Source organism: Bombus pascuorum, chromosome 4, assembly GCF_905332965.1.
Source record: "Bombus pascuorum chromosome 4, iyBomPasc1.1, whole genome shotgun sequence".
NCBI lineage: Eukaryota > Metazoa > Arthropoda > Insecta > Hymenoptera > Apidae > Bombus > Bombus pascuorum.
The window spans coordinates 16,885,842-16,905,156 of NC_083491.1; the positions used below are offsets into that span (position 1 = coordinate 16,885,842).

The following is a 19,315-nucleotide window of genomic DNA, read 5'->3' on the forward strand; positions in this document are numbered from 1 at the left end:
GCAACGCTCAAAAAACGTTTTGTGTGATTGATCGATTAAAATTTGAAAGAAGTGGGAAATATTGAATATTCAATGACTGAGAAAATTAAGCAGACGAAAGAATTAAAACACGAAACAGAAACGGAGTATTTTACAAGTGTTATGCCAGTAGAAGGTAATGATCTAAGCTTACATGATGTCATGTTCAATAGAGGTGAATACAAGTAGAAAACTAGATACATATACAAATAGTTCTTTACCGAGATAAAAATATGCATGTACTGACAATAATGATGTTCATCCTATCAATTTACATTCATATATTCATAAAAATAAAGTAAAATAAAAGAAACGGAGCCTGTTAACGCATCATAAAACAATAGAAAAAGATTTGTAATTTAAGACAGATATATATTTTGCTCGAACTGTACGTGAACTATACTTTTACTAACATTTATTGTTGAGCTATTCGCGAACATGATCCTTTGCGGGGGTAACATTACGCATGACTAACAATAAAGAAAAAAGCCAACTAAATTTCCGTTGAGTTACATAGATCGGAAATAGCTCGTACTGGCAATCAGCCAACTCTTAAAGCTAGAGGCATATTGAGAGAAAGAACCGTGAATTCGTTAGATGTTCTGTTTTTCTTTCTTGTTGAGTAATTTTTGTCGATTTGGTTTGTTTTAAATGGAACAGACAATTAAAAATTGTAAGATCGTAAAAAATGTAATGGGGAGGGCAATTAGATACCTTACACCTCTTACATCGCTTAGCAGTGCGTACTTGCATACATACATACCATTTGCTTGCATTATGTATGTATTATACCTATGTATACATTATATATGTTCGTACGTGCATGCAATACTATATACACACATGCGATACTACTGTTCTCGATTCTCGATGCTTATAAAGATGCTTTTAATGCGAGTTAGAGATTTTTCAATTATCTAACTTCCTTGGATGTTACTATTTCTCAACCTTAGTAGTATAGTAGTTAATATATGCAATATATGGACATATTGTAGAAAAATCAGAGAAACATGTAGCAAAAGAAGCCGACATTGAGGATTTAAAACAACTGCGAAGCAAATACGAGGGGAAATTAACAGCCTCCCTCTATGCTGGCACTCTCCTCGTTGCTGTCGTTGCCTTGATTCCCGCTCTAGGAATTCTCTGCGTTCCTAACTATCAGGTAAATTTAATGCGTCCCTACGAAACATTAAAATAACGCTAAACCGTTAGTTTCGTAACTCAACTGAGTACTCTTTTTATCGCTCATAAACTATTTCGTGTAACAAAGGGAAATAAATATGTATACACGAGTACATATGTAAAATACATAGTTATTGTATATTTAGTTTACAATACTTAGCTTCGTTACTATATACCCACAAGTAATCGTGTGTGTACACATATTATGTATCCAAGGTCTAAAATAGAAAAAAAAAACTTAAAATTATTCTTAGCCCACTCCTTTCGTTCTGTTACAGGATTTAACTGAAGCGACTATCCCTATATCGACTTTGACGATATTATTATTCTCTTCATTAAGTTTACTACTAATAACGCAACTACCGTCCACGTTAGCATCCGCTAAAGCTAGACTTCTCATTGGCTTTATTGCGTCTGCTACTTTAGGTGTTGGAATTATAATCGTGCGTGCTTCGGTACCCTTGTTTATCGCAGTTCACGCAATGATCGCTGTACTACCGAGAGGTAGTCGACAAACACCAACGATTCTTGCAATTACGCTAATTGTTGTTCATTTAGGCATGCGATTCGTGTTTCTCGATCACTCGAACTACTATCAAATAGTCGAGGTATGGCGGTATGCCTGTTTATCTGTTTAAACTAGCATATCCTCTACTACTACTACTACTTTATTTTTTGTACCTTCATTTACTTTGTTTTCATATTTGGCTCTACTTATTTGATCATTCTCCTTGCCATTTAATTTAGACATGCAGCGAGATCGTCTTTCTGTTTGCTGCAGTTTTGTCGGGTTCGTATTATAGCATCCTAACTGCAAAAGCGCATAATAAAACGTTTTCTAGAACAAAAACAGTCATCGAATCCAGAATAAAGTTAGAATGTGAAAGAGAACAACAAGAACAATTATTGTTGAGTGTTATTCCCGCTTATATCGCAGCTGAGGTAAGCTTTGCATTTCCCTCTGATAAAACATTACCATTGTTGATTACCCGTTCGAGTATATTGGACATTGTTAAATAAAATTGAGACAGGTGAAAAGAAGCATTATGTTGAAAATGGCGGATGCGTGTCAAGAGGCTCGTAAACATACGCAAACTAGATTCCATGAAATGTACGTGCAACGATATAACAATGTTAGGTAAGCTAGAGAATAGAACCAAATATTACTTTCATTAGTAGCAGTATTAGTGTTAGTCAAACGTAAAATAGGTAGAAAGAATAATAATCTCTTTCAGTATTTTATATGCGGACATTGTTAATTTTACGCCGCTCTCGGAACAATTGTCAGCCTCGAATTTGGTAAAAATATTGAACGAACTATTCGGAAGATTCGATCAAATTGCTCAGGTAAAGTCGCGATCATTTTTTATTGGATTAGTAGAAGTATTATTCAGTATCGCACAAAATGCGTCTGCTGCCTTACTGAAATATCGTAACTTAAATTCGTAACCTGATAATATTTGAATAAAAAAATACAAACTCCCATTTTTAGGAAAATCAATGCATGAGAATCAAAATCCTGGGTGACTGTTACTACTGCGTTTCAGGATTACCCATTTCTCGACCGAATCATGCGTACAATTGCGTGACTATGGGATTGCAAATGATAGATGCTATCAGGTAGAAGAAGAAAGGATAAACTGGTCTTTCTCCGTAATGCTAGAATGATAGAAACATAACCGATCGTTCCTCTTCTTAGATTCGTTCGCGAAGCAACGGGATTCAATGTGGATATGCGAATAGGAATACACACCGGAAACGTGCTATGCGGTGTACTTGGTTTACGAAAATGGCAATTTGACGTTTGGAGCGATGATGTTACACTGGCAAACCATATGGAGAGCGGTGGCTTACCGGGGTAATTTATCATAGTTATCATATACTTCGCTTGTTGGAACGAGGGAAACTGCCTTTACTTTCGAATAGCTTTCCTTTTTTCAAGGAGAGTGCATATAACTAAAGCTACCCTGCTTCATCTTGGAAATCACTTCGAAGTGGAACCTGGCAATGGAGGGTCGCGAGAGAGCTATCTTGCCCAGCATAATATTGAAACTTTTTTGATAGTGCCACCAAAGGTAAGATCAAATCCTCTTCTTCCATCAGTATCATTATCAATAAACATTATAATCACAAATTAGAATTTTCCATTGATATTCGTGATACAAAAATTAATGCCCTGTGCATAAGATTTAAATTAATTTCAATAAATTAAATTAAACTAAAAATTAAGGTAAAATTGTCGTTTATGTATAAAAATCGGTAAAACAATCGAGTATTGAGAAAAAGTAATTATTCAATTACCATCGATTACTGCAGTAGAATATTCAATTACGATTGATTTTATTTTAATAATGATATTTCGAACATTGGTTCGAGTTATTGAATTTGTTAACCAAATCTGATGCATAATAATTTATTTTGTATTATGGTAGAAAGCCAACCAAGAAAATCACACGGATGATGAGCGCGAACGCAGTGCTGTCTCCATACCGTCCAGGTGAACACGGCACATCGTTCAGTTTCGATATTTCGGTCTATTCACGTATGGAAACTGTGTCAATGCTGTAACAATGCCACCTTCCCGCGTTTAAATTTGGCTTTAAATGTAATTATAATTCTCTAACCCGAATGAAATTAGTGCACTGTCAACAGATAGCTAATATCGTAACAGAATCGTTCATTTTTAGCTTTTAAAATGATGATCACATTCTTCTTCTTCATACCTTCTGTATTAACCACTAATGAGTAATGTTTAACTGAGTTCAAAAAGCTAAGAAAGTATCATTTGTTTACGTCTTCTTTTGATATTTCGATAATTGTCACTCAAAAAAAAAAAAAAAAAAAAGAAAACAGAGAAAGGAAAACGGAAGAAAAGAAGGAAACAATCTATAAATACACATTTAAAATAATTCCCATCTCTATATTTGAGCAGATCAAGACCAAGCAGTAAAATGACAAAATATGTTGAAAGTTGGGGTGCTGATAAACCTTTCGCCAACATTGTAGAAGCTACGCTTGCCAAGAATATTGGCCTAACGGTAAGCAAATAACTGATTGTCATTCAATTTATTGTTTTTAATTAATTAGTAATTAGTTAGTAATCTAAAGAAGGAAAATTAGTCCTTTCTTGTATTAATACAATGAGATATGATTAAATCAAGAATTTAAACTATAGGAATTAACGCATTATGTGTCTCTTTGTCTCTTATAGAGCATCGCTATGATTGAATCGAATCTTTTCATAAATAGTAATTCTAATTGTTTTCTCGATATAAGGTGAGTTTATCTTTTTCTTTATTTTTCGTTTTTATAAATATCATGCATGATATTCGTAAATACATATATATATGGCATAAATTAAGCGTCAATAAATATATACATATCCAATATTCAATATTCATATGAGTGTTCATCGCAATAGAAACTGGTGTCAGAGCAACGAAGGCATGTCATCCTTCACTTATCGATTTTATGATCAAAACCAAGAACTTCAATACCGCCAACAGATTGATGAACAATATCCGTGGTATCTCCTCGCTTCAACTATTATTTATGCTATGATCTTCGCCATTCAAATTATGTATTTACCGAGGTAAGCATCTACAAACTAATTTATTTTACCGACTAATTTATTATTCGATTTTCCTCGTATTGGTAAAAGAATTTATATAATTAAAAAAATTCAAAAAAACGCGCGACGTACTTGGAATGTCCGAGCTTGATTTAGGATGTATGTTGATTCATTGTTGTACAAAATGTTCACGGCAACCTTCCCATCTGACTTTAGCGCGTTTCATCCTAATAAAGGTGGGACGATACTAGAATTGATGTGAAGTTAATTATTCCTCGGAGTTTAAATACCGAGATACCACGTCCTCGGCTATTAAGCGTAAAAAAAAATTTTTTTGAAAAAATTGATACTTGTTACTCCTAATATGTTTTAATACTGCATCCAGACTGACAGACTGTTCACAAGCAGCTGCATATTTTTCGCTGATAGTGTGGTCGCTCTAGCGAAAAATGAATCCTATTTGCTCAGAAGAGTGCTCACTCGCGAACAATGGCTTATAACTGCTCTTAAACAGCCTGAATACAACATGAGATCTCTATCTAAAAGTAGTCTTCCTTTGTGATTGTGTTACAAGCTTTGTCAAGGAGGACTTGACACATTCTTTTGCTTGTTATATATACAAATCGACAATAAGTATTATAAAGGATGATTCTCCGATTAGTTGGCTCAAGAGAAATGTCATCGATTATATACATACATCCTATATTGTAGCAATATCGCCGTAGTAATTTAGACGATCGGACATGGATATGTACGTGTCTTCTCTATGTCATTGGCGGTTACACATAAAAGATATAACTTAGAAAAAAAAACGAAGCTGGCACCCCGCTGGGGGTAGCCGCCCACATGCTATATTATTTTTTTATTTATATTTTTTTTTATTCTTCACCAACAAGATATAACACTTTACCAAATGTCCGCAAGGACAAATTGTAAAATAACCAAAATAAAATAAAAAAAAAAAAAAAACTTACTGTATATCGGAAAAATTTTCAGTTACTTTTCTCAAAAAACAAATCCTTATACAAAAAGACTTTATTCTTCGTTTTCAATTTATTTTTTCGCTATGAGTTTCGGTAATTGTATCACGATTCCGGACACGCCCTATATAGATCGTTACACATAGAAATTTTTATTACAGGAGCATCACAGTTTACAGTTGTTTTCTACCCGTTTTATCATGTTTATCCATTTTTTCCATATTATGTTGGTCAAATGTTAAAATCAAAATCGATGGTAGCAATATACGAAGTTGGTTATCTTTGAACAGGGAAGTCAGAATAACAGTATACTTAATTACGGTCATTTTAACAATTACGTCATGCGTTCTGAGTATATTATTGAACGATATCGAGCAGGCAAACAAATACGATGTCATCTTACCAGTACGTATCAATATTTATACATACATATGTACGTGAGAAAAGTTAACTTCATCTAACACTCCTTTTTACGATTAGACTAACTAGGTGTATTAACTTCCCATTGTAATAGTTCTTGATTAAATAACATCAAAATTCGAGATTATGTAATACTAACTATGTATACAGATACAGTACAAAAAAGCGTTATTTTATTCAGGAGGGGTATTTTCTTCTTCCTTTTTCAGTTATATATATATACTGCGGTGATGTCCTTAATCGTAGGTTGGACACATTTACGTGTTGATTTTTTGCTAAAATTCTGCACAATGTTTCTCTCTCTAACAACAATCGTATTTGTGTTTTCGCAATCACCAATCGCACGATTGTATAATGCGATCGAGGCCGTCGAGTAAGTAGAAATAATTAGATAAATAAACACCGACATTGAGATTTCAATATTTTTTATATAATTTTTTGAATAGTATAATTATTATTAGTATAATTATTAATAATTATTAATAGTATAATTATTACATACATATGTGTATGTATACAACAAATTGTAATATTTACACCTATATACCTGACTTATTTCGCAGACATTATCGCATTCATTATTTATTTACAATTTGTTATTTACTTGCACTTGTATGCCTTGTGCTGCATATTTTGGATAGACAAATTGAATATACTTCGAGAACTGATTTTCTATGGCAAAATAAACTGAAAATAGAACAGGATGAGGTAGAAACTATGAGAGGTATTAACAAGATTCTCCTCGAAAACATATTGCCTGCTCATGTAGCAGAGCATTTTTTAACGAATGTCAGAGCAACTCAGGTGAACATTTAACACCTCGTTACTTAACAGTAACAACAGTAAACGAGTAAAAATGTTTCTCACGCTTAGAAATTCTCCCATAGGATCTTTATCATGAAAGATACAGCAGTATTGCCGTAATGTTTGCATCCATTCCAAATTATAAGGAATTCTATGATGAAACCGACATAAATAAACAAGGATTGGAATGTCTGAGGCTTCTAAATGAAATTATATGTGATTTTGACAAATTGTTGCTTAAACCAAAATTTTCTGGAATCGAAAAAATTAAAACTATCGGTAGCACTTATATGTTGGCTTCTGGTCTTAGTCCAGGGAAAGAAGATATTGATGAAAAGGTAAAAATGCACATCGATCATATATGTTACAGATATACATATTGTTCAACCGTTTCGCGGGGAGACGTGTTCGTGGTGTAACGTGCCAACGAGAGTCGTATATTATCGTTACGATACTGTTTTTTCGTCCAGTCGTGGGGAGACGCGTTCGCGTTAAGGCGCGTCAACGGGAGTCGTATATTCCCGTTACGATTATACGAATCGACACCGCAAGCAGGGCGATCCCCTTATTTCTTTCAGGATAATAGGGTTGTTTGTGGCTGAATAACTGTAGTCTACAGTTATATAACAGAAGTATATTTACATCAGATTACAACACGTAGACCGTATACAGAAAATCTTGAAGGTCGTCGGACAGTACAATATTTGACCCGAGGGTGGATAGCGTTAACGCGTTGAATGCCGAGAACGTGTTAGAATAGTAGACGTGACTGCCCGATGAGCGAAAGAACCGTCTTGACTGCCCGAGGAGTGTAAGAGCAGTGACTTGACCCTCCGAGTATTAGAAAAGAAGTGCCTGACCCATCTCGTACTATTTAGGAGGAAAGCTCGATGTGGGTGTACCCTTTCTAAACTAAGGACGCGGATTCATTGTTCACACTTTTCGGTAGAAAAGTGAGGGTAACGATCCGGGATGCCCATTGGTTATAGCCAATGTTAATAAACAAAAGACGAGGAGAAAGTCTCCTGCAGATGTGGCTCATGGGTGTCCTTGTTCATCTGCTTTCTCCGTAATTAGCAAGAGCGTGCAATAAACCCAAGGACCGTTCAAAGGACCATCCATAAACCGAAAATACTTGTGTGAATAGAAGTTAAGCTGAAAAGATTCGGTTTATGGTGGTTCCTTGGGTTTCTTGCAGGTCAGTGTAACGAGGGGTAGGTCTTGACGGCCAGACCGAAAGGGACGTCGCACGGACCATCTCGCGCGATGTAACAATACGATAATCGATGTTACGAATCAGCTGAAACGGTATTTCAGTTCTCCCTCAAACGTCCCTTTGTCATCTTTGCCTTCTTCCGAGTAACTAGGAGGCATTTTGATGGGTCTATTGAATTATCCCGAACCTTTCGGCCTGTCAACACTTACGCTTTATTCCAAAAATGTATTTATTTCGTTGGGTCCTCCTTAAACAATCTTTCCGCAATACTACAATAAGGAGCTAAGAAGCCGCTGAAAAGAGAATCGTTGTGCCAGGTTGGGCGTTAATGCTAGTTTTGGCAAGATAAGGGTTCCTTAGGATTATTGCTGGTCCTGGGCCTGGTGTGTCGCCTCAACGGTTCCCGGGCACCCCTCGATCGCAAGAGGGACGGTCATCGTGGAGGTTTTAGTCGGTTGGAGTCCGACACTACCACGCCGTTCTTCCCCTAAAAGCGGAGGGTGTCCGTACGGATTTCCTCAACGGAAAAAAAAAGGATTATTGCGGATCCGAATAAGTATGGTGGCTATCTCGATCGAGGAATGAATTATGGTTTATAGTAGGTCCCGCGACGTAAAACATATACTTGGATACCTGTGTATATCCTGTCGATACAGTATAAGTGTACTTACGCTATGAATGTATATTTACTTTTCATTCTGACCTTATAATAGTACAATATGAACGATATTTTTTTTAATTTCAATTAAACAATTACACGAAATTAGACATTTTCTACTTTCAGGAACTTTCAAAACAAGATCATAATATAATCATTCTCGTTGAATTTGCTCTTGCTTTGATGACAATCCTCGATCAAATCAACAAGGAATCTTTTCAAAGATTTAAATTAAGAATGGGTAAGTTTCCCTTAAAAATATAAATACGAACCTACATTGTGTGTATTAACGTTAATCCGGCAGACATAAAAGATATAACTTAGAAAAAACGAAGCTGGCGCGCCGCTGGGGGTAGCCACCCACATGCTATATTTATTTTTATTTTATTTTTTTTCACCAATAAGATATAACACTTTACCAAATGTCCATAAGGACAAATTGTAAAAAACCAAAATAAAATAAAAAAAAGAAAAAAAAATCCGGCAGAAGTATACAAAAAAAGAGATTTAATAAATAATTTATTGTGAAATAAGTAAGAAAATATTGTAGAAGTCACTGGTTACTGATCTTTATGCATTTATTTATTATGATTTAAACAAAAACGATGGTTATTTAACGTGAACTTAATGCAGTAATGTGATATAACTAAGCCAACTAAATTGGTAATTTGCAACTCAACTCACAACTTGCTTTATATACCACAGTTTTGGTATTCCTAGTACGCACTTGTATTCCCCAGACGTGGATGACCCATGGTCAAGTACTCCTTTTAATTACCCAATGTCATAAAGGAGCACAGGTACAGTAGCGGACAAAAGTTTAAGACGATGATTTGTAAACCGGATTACAAACATCTTATACGCATATTGTTCTTCTATTCGGTTTGTCTCTTTGGAATAACGTAGCTGTATGTTTGACCTTCGTAACCTCAGACAGTCAGTTGTTAAATACAAACAATGTAGGAGTTACAACAGTTAGTTACCGCCTAGCACTTGGAAACAGTGGACATTAGTTTAAGACGATCTGTGTAAAACGTGAGTACGAGTACAGTTTTTGAACATTTTGATTCTGGAATGTCAAAATCATTGTTTAGTGTACCTTTTATTGCTTAAAATTCATTTAGGTAGGAACAGACTATGGGTAAATCAAAGAATTTACTTGAAAACGAAAGGGAACAAATCGTAAGGCTGCGAAAGCAAAGTAAAACCTTCACCGAAATAGCAAATATAGTGAACAGGTCAGAAACAGCTTGTAAACAAGCTTGGTATAAATTTTTAAAGACAGGCATGTATTGCGATCAACCGAAAAACGGAAGACCACGGAAAACAACACCGAAAATGGATCGCCGGATTCATCGATTGAGCGAAAAGGATCGTTTTCGTAGTGCAAATAATATTGCTGCGGAGATAAACTATGAAAACGATACACAAATTAGTGCTAGAACTGTTAGGAGAAGATTAGAAGACTTTAACTTAAGAGGACGAAAACCCCAAAAGAAACCACTGCTGAGTTCTAGGAATCGAAAAAGACGACTTGCATTTGCTAAAGCTCATAAGCATTGGACAAGTGAAGATTGGCAAAAGGTATTGTTTTCTGACGAATCGAAATTCAATCGCGTCTGTTCTGACGGGATACGGTACGTTAGACGTCGAATTGGCGAAAGTTTGAAAACACAGTGCGTTTTAAAAACTCTTAAACATGGTGGTGGCAACGTTATGGTGTGGGCGTGTTTTTCTCGAAGCGGCCCTGGTCCGATATGTCGTATCAATGGAATTATGGACCGTTTTCAATACAAGGACATACTCAAGAACACAATGTTACCTTTTGCACGCAACAATATGAGTGATGATTTTATTTTTCAAAATGATAATGATCCGAAGCACACGGCTCGGGTTGTGAAACAGTTTTTTCAAGAAGAAAATATCACCGTGCTGCCGTGGCCGTCGCAATCACCAGACATTAACCCAATCGAGAATTTGTGAAGCATCATAAAAAAGACAGTACAAGGTTATAAACCGAAAAATTTAAATGAACTTTACTCTACGATTGAAACAGCCTGGAATAATATTACGGTAGATTAATATAAAAAATTAATAGATTCTATGCCAAGAAGATGTACCGAAGGGATAAGAAATAACGGATATTGAACAAAATATTGAATTTAAACAAAAATTGTGTATATTTTTTAACCAAAAATTAATATTTTTTGTATAGTCTTAAACTTTTGACCGACGAAATATTATACAGATTTCGTTCCTTTTTTATAACTTAGCTATTGAGCAAAATATCAAAATGAAATTTTTTTTCTAAGTGTACAAACAAATGTACAATTAGTTAATACCAAAAGTAGAACACCGTATTTATATTTTTTTATGGAAAGTAAATCAATTATTTATTTCTTCCATTTCGTCTTAAACTTTTGTCCGCTACTGTATATGGCATCGTTCCGGGCACGTCAGCACTTTTATTGTTTTCTACCTGTAGTTCATCGGAATTTCCCTCAGAGTTTTTCTCCGATACTACAATATAATAGAAGGGGAGGATGACATTTAATAAATACAAAAATATAGTACATTTTTCAAAAAGTTTACCTCAAGAGAGTGGAGAAAAAAAACTTGTTATTAAGGAGGGAAAAAACTATTAGTATACTTGTATAATGTAGTTGGTTTTGTAACAAAATTTCTTTCGTTATAGGTTTAAATCATGGACCTGTGATAGCAGGGGTGATCGGAGCACAAAAACCTCAATACGATATTTGGGGAAATACCGTAAACGTAGCATCAAGAATGGATAGTTGCGGAGAAATGGGAAAACTTCAAGTTACTGAAGATACAGCCAAGATTCTAATCGCTGCTGGTTATGAATTGACGTGTCGAGGCCCTACTTATGTCAAAGGAAAAGGAACTTTAATAACATATTTCGTAAAAACACCATTCGACGACAAAGAAGAAACTTAACTTAGGAATGTTTGACTTGGGTCAGACAAAATCTAAAGATACAAATGAAACGGAAAATGCAATGAAAGAAAAGATATAGAGCAACAGCCACTTTGTTCTTTCTAAAAGCCAAACCAAAAAAAGTAAGAGTATAACCTAAGTTTATACTTGTTACTTAGTAATGTCATTAGTGAATAAATTATGAATACACATGATAAAATGATGAATTATTTAATGTCATATTGTTATATAAACAAACAATTACGATAAAGAATAATCTATAAATCATAATGTTTATATATATTCGCACATAAGTAAACACATATTATGTATATATAATTGAAGTGTTAATCAAAATCGATAGGATCGGAAAAAAAGGAAAAAAGAAAGGAAAGAAAGAAGTAAACGATTTTGTTCATTAATTTTTTAAGGACAGATTATGCGTAACAGTATCCTGGATTTCGCAAACACCATTCAGGTTGTAAGGTCTCAGCAGAGATTCCTCTTTTTATGAATCGTTCTCGATGTCTCAGCATTCTATATTCAGCATGAATCCAAGTTGAATTGGGCTCTGCCCACAATCTCTCAGCAAATGCTGCGGATCTAGGCCAAATTTTCATATCAGTTGACGCGCTATCGGCTTGTTCTGTCCAAAGAGCTGTTTCACCTCCTGTTACAACACGAAGATATGCCTATATTATATATGTATATATTTGTTTTATGACATCATTATGACTAAGTTTTTCTCTTTACTAAGCCGCTTACTTCTTAAATGTACAAAAGAAGCCCAATCGGACATTGTAGGTATAACAATATAATCTTTGCATTTCAAAGTAAAAAGAAATATTTACCTAATATAAGATGTTTTTTATTCTCGAGATGTTGCAATTTGATCATTTTCAGAGGAGAGTTGTCGTAAACGATCTGCCATCCTTTGTAAGGAGAACACCAATTATTACCCTCGCCTACCCAAGCTGAGAAACTAAAAGAAAAACATAAGTAAAATAGAAAGTGGAGGATGCCAAAATCTAATATTAAATTGTTAATTACGAGTATATTAATAATCTATAATACTACTAATAATATAACAACTTGAAAATATTTATTTACCTACCCACAATCTAGATAGAGAGCGTCATAATTAGAAATAATTAATTTAAAATTATTTCGTAACAATCTACCAATACTAAGATCATCTTTGGTTGTCCATACTTGAATGATATAGTGTTTAGGATCCAAATATTTAATATTTTGTTCGTTGGTTAAGCCACTAGTCCACAAAATGATAGGTATCTCCTTTCCATCGTTAGCGATTTTCAGCTTGTCCATTGCCTTTCTTTGAAAATAATCCCAAAGCATGTAAAAACTTGATTCTGATAGATCCCAATTTTGTACAGTTTGCATCCAATTTTTAATAACGGCTGAAGAATTCCAACAGTTTATATTCACTTCATCTCCACCCATATGAAACAGGTCTGGTTGAAAATCCCGTATCATGTCTTTATATATTCCTTCGAGAATTTCGTATACTTTCTCATTAGTCGGATTCAATTGACCGCAAGGTGGCTCAACACAGTAATTTCTCCAGGGTTCTGCTTTGAAACAAACAACTGTATCATTTCCAATCTGAAAGCGATAGAATCATCAGAATTTCATTTACTTTTCATTCTTCATCTGCTTCTTGTTCTTTTATTTTAACTTCTGCTTTTAATTCCTCTTTTTTTTCGTTAAAGCGCATAAATTAAAAGAGAGTAAAGAAATTCAATTACCCATTGCCACCCTTCTCCCACGTGGGCGGGGGCATCAAATTCCGGTAATACTCTAACACCGCGAATAAGACCGTATTCAACAATTTCCTTCACATCTTCTTGATTGTAAATCTTGTCAGCTGCATAAGAACCAAATTTTGAAAATTCCGGCCATGTTTTGCTAACATAGGGAAAACTTTGAGAATCGATAATGTGCCAATGCAACGTATTTAATTTGGTCATGCCCATGCCGTCGATCGTTCGCAATATCGTTGCCTTGTCAATGAAATTTCGACTAGTATCCAATAACACGCCACGGTAAGGATACACAGGGCCATCAACAATCACTATTTCATTCGGAATTTGAATCTGATTTCGTAAATCGTCGAAAACGATCAATTGACTCAATGTTTCCAGAGCATGTCGTACACCGAAATATGATTTCGCTATAATCGTTACTTCCAATTGCTATATATTATAAAATAAGAAAAAGAAAAAAACAAGAGTAATTATATATTTTATATTATATATATATATATATATATATATATATATATATATATATATTTGAGTATTTATTTAGGAGGATATATAAATTATTTTGTTAAGTATAAAATTATGTTAATAATTCAAGTTCGTCGACAAATAAAATCTAAAACCTGTTCCAAAGTATCGAACTATCTTCACGTATAAAACCATAAATATGTATTAGTAATATGTTATGGAAATAACGTTCTCGATACGATCTTTCCTTCTCTGATTGTCTCATCTCATCCCCCTCTTACTATACTACAGTTAATTTTTAGTGTTTTTTAAATTCCTCTTTCTCTTTCTGTTATTAATTACGAACGTATGAAATATATATAAATTATACTGAACGATAAACAAAGCTTTCTGTGAAAGGATTACCACGCGCTCACCGTTTTATCCGTTTGTGTTACAGTTAAATTGTAGCTTTCGTCCGTGTGCAAGGTCAATTTAATGTTGTTATCTTCGAGATAACCCTTGCATTGAATAAGCATGCCCACCCCGCCAACATTTGCTAATTTGCCGCCAATATTCTTTACGGTATTTCTTAATAAAAGTATATTCCTTTCAAGAAGATATTCAATTTGTGTCCCAGTTTGTACATCGCCTAATAAAATCTTATCTGGATTAAGCTGAACCATATTCTTGCTCAAAGACAGGTGACCAGTTGGTTTTGGCCACAGAGAACTGGACGCATCACAAAACAGTTCGCATACTTCCAACGAAATGGGTTCAGTTACATCCTTTGTGATTAACTCCTTCTTACAGAGACCACCCTCGCACTTATAATGCCATAGTGAACTGTGATCAAAATTAATCGATTTCTTCCTTTCTTCTTCTTCATAGATATATAACTTTAACATTTTGCTTTTCAGAAAAAATGATCAAAATACTATTTCTGCCATTAACTGATAAACCAAATAGATAAAATAAAACATTTTTCTTTTCAGAAAAAAAATCAGAATACTGTTTCTACCATTAACTGATAAACCAAATAAATAAAATAAAATAAAAATGAAGATATGCATTATATATCTATTCATGTGTAAATATATACATGTATAAAAAGATTAACAATTGTTATAATGTAAATTTATTAATAACTTTTAAACTATAATATTTAGAAAATTTACTATTTACGATTCGAGATAATAGCACATTTTTTTCGTGTTCAATTTCATTTAATTTTCTGTTTAATATCACCTATGATGTAGATGTATAAGGTGCCACGTACGCGTAGGTATCTACCTGCTGCTTTCACTATACAAGTTAAAATGGAACAAATCTCTCTTTCTCTTACCGTCTGTCTGTCAATTTTCAAGGAAAAATGTTTGCATTGAATTATGATCGTTTAACTTTTATATGCTGATTCTACACGTGTCCTTATTTTATTTTTTTTATAAATTTTTTAAAAATTATTTATAAATTTTATCTAAAAAATAGAAAGAATTACTTACCTATATTCTCCAATATTATCACTCGTGTTAACTCCAATAATAAATACGATAAGTAACAAAGTGAGGATATTAATACTTCGCATGTTTCATCCGTGCATAGATACGTCTTTCGAATGACTGAATACTGCGGATATCTCTTCATTCGAATGATTTTATTCGCTTAGCGACATGGATCAAATCCATTTTGATTGGATAAAGAATCACGAAGTGGGGTAACGACATTACTGTTTAATAAATTTGAATTTTAACGAATTCGATAAAAAAAGTTTCGTTTTTATACCATTCAAGTTAATTACTGATAATAAACTATTACTTTAAAATTATTACTTTGGCATACACAATTTAAATGCCATAATTATATCGCAGTAATATATGTTCATGGGACATGTTTCATAAAAATAAGATCTACTACAACATACGTATTTTTTTTAAATAAATATTTATTATATTAGAATACAATAAAAAAATTAACAAAAAAGCATTGTGTTGTTTGGTTTACTTTCTGTTCATTCATCACCACGTATAGCTCTGTATTTAGCCAACTCATGTGGAAAAACTCTAGTTAGCTCTACAAGCATGTTTGCCTTAAATTTCCTATAAGCATCAATTTTTCCTTTCACTTGTTCATTTTTAGTTAATGCCTTTTCTATACAATCCTTAGTATATAATTGTGGATTTCTGCCTTGGTCAATGTAACTAAAACCATGTAGATATGATAAATTGTAGACATGAATTCTTTGTTATAAGAATCAATAGCATAGCCCACTGATTTTGACATACTTACTCGAAAACCTCCAAAGGTACATGAACATCTTGAACTTGAGACTTAAGTTTGTCTATTTCTTGTAACCCATTTACTAAACCTTGACTAAAACATAAAAATATGAACATAAAAACTTCATAACATATATAAAAACAATAGCCAATAATGTTAAATCTTTAAACATTCTTAACCATACTTCATGACATCTAAATTTCTCCTAGGTTATTAATCATTGTTAATCTCAATGGAATATTCTGTTACAAGTAATAATAATTCTAAATCACGGTTATAATTTATCTTCTTCCCAATCACATGGATAAAAATTTTATGAAATGTTTATTTGGTTGATTCAACAATAATATTAAATATGTACATAATGAAATTTATCATATATACACAACTCACATTTTTTGATTCAGTACATTTTGTCCTTGCGGTTGGAAATCACTCACTATAATACGTATTTGCCTAACATTCTCAATAAAAAGCTCCAACTGTGTTTCCAAATTCTCTAACGTAGACGCCATGTTTCGTATTTGGCAGCACGTATACAACTAGTACCTAGCTCCTATTCCACGTAGTGGGGATATGCTTCTTGACATCGGGAGATATGTTTTCAGCCACTAACCATAGGGGTAGAATTAATTTGTTAAACTTCAGCATTTAACGCCATCTTCGCTATCCTTACCACTGAAGGTAAAGAGTATAAACTAAACTACTTTTTATCATTTCTTTTAACTTATTTAGAGTAACCGTACGGTATTTTATGTAGTATAAAAGAATGTTTTTTAAATAAATGTAGATTCACAATAGAGTATAGTTCAGTTGCAGACACGGTACTGTTTCAGATTGCAGACAAAAGGCACGCTGTACAACAAAGACCATCAAATCGATTGGCGCAATTTACTTCAGAAACATTTTCTAACCGCTAAGAGCCCCCCTTCCCCCTCCTATTACAATTTTCAGACCTGTGTATGCAATCATATATATACATACATATATAAAAAATATACGGCTACCAGCCACAAGCTCACATAGTCATGTTTTATATATCTGATACTATCAGACTTCGGGACTACATAATTGAATTCCAAGTTGTATAAGAGAAATAAGCTTTGTAGTTTTCTAATAACATTAAAAAAAATAAATAATTCGTCAAAAATATAAAATATAAATAAGTATAAACAATAAAATATCTAAAATATCGTATTGTGCCTGTGCGTTTATATATGTGTATACAGATATGAAAAAGATATTTTAAATTTACCTTGTAATCGATTATAATTTAATAAAACTAGTATATTGTATTAATTAAATATATTAAAACTTACGCTTATACAATCCATAACATATTGATATCAAACATCTAAATACTATAATACATTTCCATTTTTACAATAACTTTTATGATGATGCTAAAACACGTAGTCATAGGCAAGTTTATTCTTTTCATTCAGCAAACTTAAGATAAATTTTCGAAATAACATCAATTAATAGGTTACGTTACGGATGAGGTTATGTAATTCTCCCAGGTGGTGGTACAGGTTTTATTGGAACACAGATAATAAGTTCATTATCTCGTAAAGGAGTTCCTTATACATGTATTTCTCGCATGCCTGGGCCAAATCGAATTTCATGGGTAAGACGAACTAAATAATATAAGCATATAATAATAATAAATATAATAAAATTTATAGCATGATTTGGAATGTTATGGTTTACCTGAAAATACAACTGCTGTAATCAACGTTGCTGGTCAGAATATACTTGATCCAAAACAGCGATGGTCAGAAGGATTTAAACAAAATGTTATAAATAGTCGAGTAGAGACAACAAAATCTTTAGCTAAAGCTATAATACATACTAAAGCTAATGCTTTTGTAACAATTTCTGGAGTTTCTTGCTATAAACCAAATGATACAGAATACACTGAAGAAAGCAAATGTGAAAAATATGACTTTCTATCAGGTAAATCGTCATTTTGATGTTAATACAGTACAAATAATATAATTATATCAATTCAAACCTGTACCAGAACTCTGTCATGAATGGGAAGAAGCTGCACAACTTCCGAGAGATAGCAATATCAGACAAGTCATAATTAGGTCAGGAGTTGTATTAGGAAAAAATGGTGGCATGATTAAAGAAATATATTTACCGTTTTTTTTTGGTTTGGGTGGTCCTATTAGTAGTGGAAATCAATATATGCCATGGATACACATAACAGATTTAGTAAATTTATTTTTGTTCTCAATTGAGAATGAGAATGTGTATGGTATACTAAATGGTGTTGCCCCCCAGGTAATTAACTGAAATTCAAGTTAATTTCAATAATAATAAATAAGCATAATTAACATAATTATTATTTACAGATTGTAACAAATAAGGAATTTACTAAAGCATTTGCTTCTGTAATGCAAAGACCTGCATTTATTCCTGTACCACGCATTTTTTTGAATAGCTTGTTCAATAAAGAACGGGCAAAGGTGAGTATAAATCATATGTTGTGTTATGTTCTGTGGTAGTTAATAATTATATTAATCCTTTTTCAGATTATGTTAGAGGGACAAAAAGTTATTCCTAAACGTGTCAAAGAATTAGGATTTCAATACCAATATCCTGATATTAATTGTGCTTGCGCTGAAGTACTTGGCAAAAGTAAATAATCATAAATCGAGATTAAAGAGCTAATTGAAGTAATATGTAAATATCAATATTTTAAAATTAATACTGATTCTTGATTGTGTTAACTTGTACAAAACAATATTAATTTATATATTTCCATTCATATATTACTATGTATATATATAGAAATAAGAAATAATTAATTTGTTTTCTAATATTTTTCAATTCTTTCTTTGCAAAACTTCCTATGTACACATTGGTGGATTTATTTGTCTCTTTTATTAAAAAGAAAATAAAAATTCCAATGTATTTAATGACATGAATTTCCACAATAATATGTGACTCTATATCAATGTGCACTCTATTTTTCCAACTTTTTTTTTTTTTTTTTTTTTTTTTATCGTGGGG

General features: G+C 33.0%; 4 protein-coding genes across 8 annotated transcripts; 2 read left to right on the forward strand and 2 right to left on the reverse strand.

Moving 5' to 3' along the window:
* The first annotated feature begins 12 nt into the window (after nucleotides 1-12).
* On the forward strand, nucleotides 13-12,877 carry LOC132905830 (adenylate cyclase type 2). 2 transcript variants are annotated; one of them, XM_060957497.1, is made up of 20 exons: nucleotides 13-154; nucleotides 1,014-1,180; nucleotides 1,479-1,808; nucleotides 1,948-2,142; nucleotides 2,232-2,338; nucleotides 2,436-2,547; nucleotides 2,693-2,820; nucleotides 2,900-3,058; nucleotides 3,143-3,275; nucleotides 3,633-3,697; nucleotides 4,133-4,238; nucleotides 4,412-4,476; nucleotides 4,622-4,792; nucleotides 5,913-6,156; nucleotides 6,381-6,544; nucleotides 6,735-6,975; nucleotides 7,059-7,313; nucleotides 8,976-9,090; nucleotides 11,545-12,590; nucleotides 12,690-12,877. In XM_060957497.1, the coding sequence occupies exons 1-19, from the start codon at nucleotides 73-75 to the stop codon at nucleotides 11,805-11,807; spliced, it is 3,102 nt and encodes a 1,033-aa protein (XP_060813480.1). In that variant the 5' UTR covers nucleotides 13-72; the 3' UTR covers nucleotides 11,808-12,590; nucleotides 12,690-12,877. The 2 variants fall into 2 exon arrangements, with proteins under 2 accessions (XP_060813480.1, XP_060813481.1); XM_060957498.1 differs by lacking the exon at nucleotides 1,014-1,180 and having other exon boundaries at nucleotides 48-154.
* Nucleotides 11,999-15,679, reverse strand: LOC132905834 (chitooligosaccharidolytic beta-N-acetylglucosaminidase). Its single transcript, XM_060957508.1, has 6 exons — nucleotides 15,520-15,679; nucleotides 14,455-14,863; nucleotides 13,556-14,002; nucleotides 12,901-13,412; nucleotides 12,638-12,768; nucleotides 11,999-12,456 (listed from the first exon to the last, which is right to left on the reverse strand). The coding sequence occupies exons 1-6, from the start codon at nucleotides 15,600-15,602 to the stop codon at nucleotides 12,224-12,226; spliced, it is 1,815 nt and encodes a 604-aa protein (XP_060813491.1). The 5' UTR covers nucleotides 15,603-15,679; the 3' UTR covers nucleotides 11,999-12,223.
* A 269-nt stretch (nucleotides 15,680-15,948) lies between these two features.
* Nucleotides 15,949-16,954, reverse strand: LOC132905852 (mediator of RNA polymerase II transcription subunit 10). The gene is made up of 3 exons (XM_060957552.1): nucleotides 16,688-16,954; nucleotides 16,304-16,387; nucleotides 15,949-16,215 (listed from the first exon to the last, which is right to left on the reverse strand). Exons 1-3 carry the CDS (start codon nucleotides 16,807-16,809, stop codon nucleotides 16,026-16,028), a joined length of 396 nt encoding a protein of 131 aa, XP_060813535.1. The 5' UTR covers nucleotides 16,810-16,954; the 3' UTR covers nucleotides 15,949-16,025.
* A 322-nt stretch (nucleotides 16,955-17,276) lies between these two features.
* Nucleotides 17,277-19,124, forward strand: LOC132905844 (epimerase family protein SDR39U1). Of its 4 annotated transcripts, none has more exons than XM_060957544.1 (6): nucleotides 17,277-17,399; nucleotides 17,780-17,921; nucleotides 17,980-18,250; nucleotides 18,318-18,583; nucleotides 18,655-18,768; nucleotides 18,835-19,124. In XM_060957544.1, exons 2-6 carry the CDS (start codon nucleotides 17,895-17,897, stop codon nucleotides 18,946-18,948), a joined length of 792 nt encoding a protein of 263 aa, XP_060813527.1. In that variant the 5' UTR covers nucleotides 17,277-17,399; nucleotides 17,780-17,894; the 3' UTR covers nucleotides 18,949-19,124. The 4 variants fall into 4 exon arrangements, with proteins under 4 accessions (XP_060813527.1, XP_060813525.1, XP_060813526.1 ...); XM_060957542.1 differs by having other exon boundaries at nucleotides 17,325-17,499; XM_060957543.1 differs by lacking the exon at nucleotides 17,277-17,399 and adding an exon at nucleotides 17,506-17,716.
* The last annotated feature ends 191 nt before the right edge of the window (nucleotides 19,125-19,315 follow it).

Bases quoted from the DNA above. Each gene is read 5' to 3' on its own strand.
- LOC132905830 (XM_060957497.1), top strand. From the start codon at position 73: ATGACTGAGAAAATTAAGCAGACGAAAGAATTAAAACACGAAACAGAA. The intron at 1,181-1,478 runs GTAAATTTAATG...GTTCTGTTACAG, and splicing joins TCTGCGTTCCTAACTATCAG to GATTTAACTGAAGCGACTAT. The intron at 6,976-7,058 runs GTGAACATTTAA...ATTCTCCCATAG, and splicing joins CGAATGTCAGAGCAACTCAG to GATCTTTATCATGAAAGATA.
- LOC132905834 (XM_060957508.1), bottom strand. From the start codon at position 15,602: ATGCGAAGTATTAATATCCTCACTTTGTTACTTATCGTATTTATTATT. The intron at 14,003-14,454 runs GTGAGCGCGTGG...TATAATATATAG, and splicing joins TAACACAAACGGATAAAACG to CAATTGGAAGTAACGATTAT. The intron at 12,769-12,900 runs GTAGGTAAATAA...TTTTTCTTTTAG, and splicing joins GCTCTCTATCTAGATTGTGG to TTTCTCAGCTTGGGTAGGCG.
- LOC132905852 (XM_060957552.1), bottom strand. From the start codon at position 16,809: ATGGCGTCTACGTTAGAGAATTTGGAAACACAGTTGGAGCTTTTTATT. The intron at 16,388-16,687 runs GTGAGTTGTGTA...TTTATGTTTTAG, and splicing joins AATGTACTGAATCAAAAAAT to TCAAGGTTTAGTAAATGGGT. The intron at 16,216-16,303 runs GTAAGTATGTCA...ACATGGTTTTAG, and splicing joins GTACCTTTGGAGGTTTTCGA to TTACATTGACCAAGGCAGAA.
- LOC132905844 (XM_060957541.1), top strand. From the start codon at position 17,689: ATGATGATGCTAAAACACGTAGTCATAG. The intron at 17,717-17,814 runs GCAAGTTTATTC...TAATTCTCCCAG, and splicing joins GCTAAAACACGTAGTCATAG to GTGGTGGTACAGGTTTTATT. The intron at 17,922-17,979 runs GTAAGACGAACT...TAAAATTTATAG, and splicing joins GGCCAAATCGAATTTCATGG to CATGATTTGGAATGTTATGG.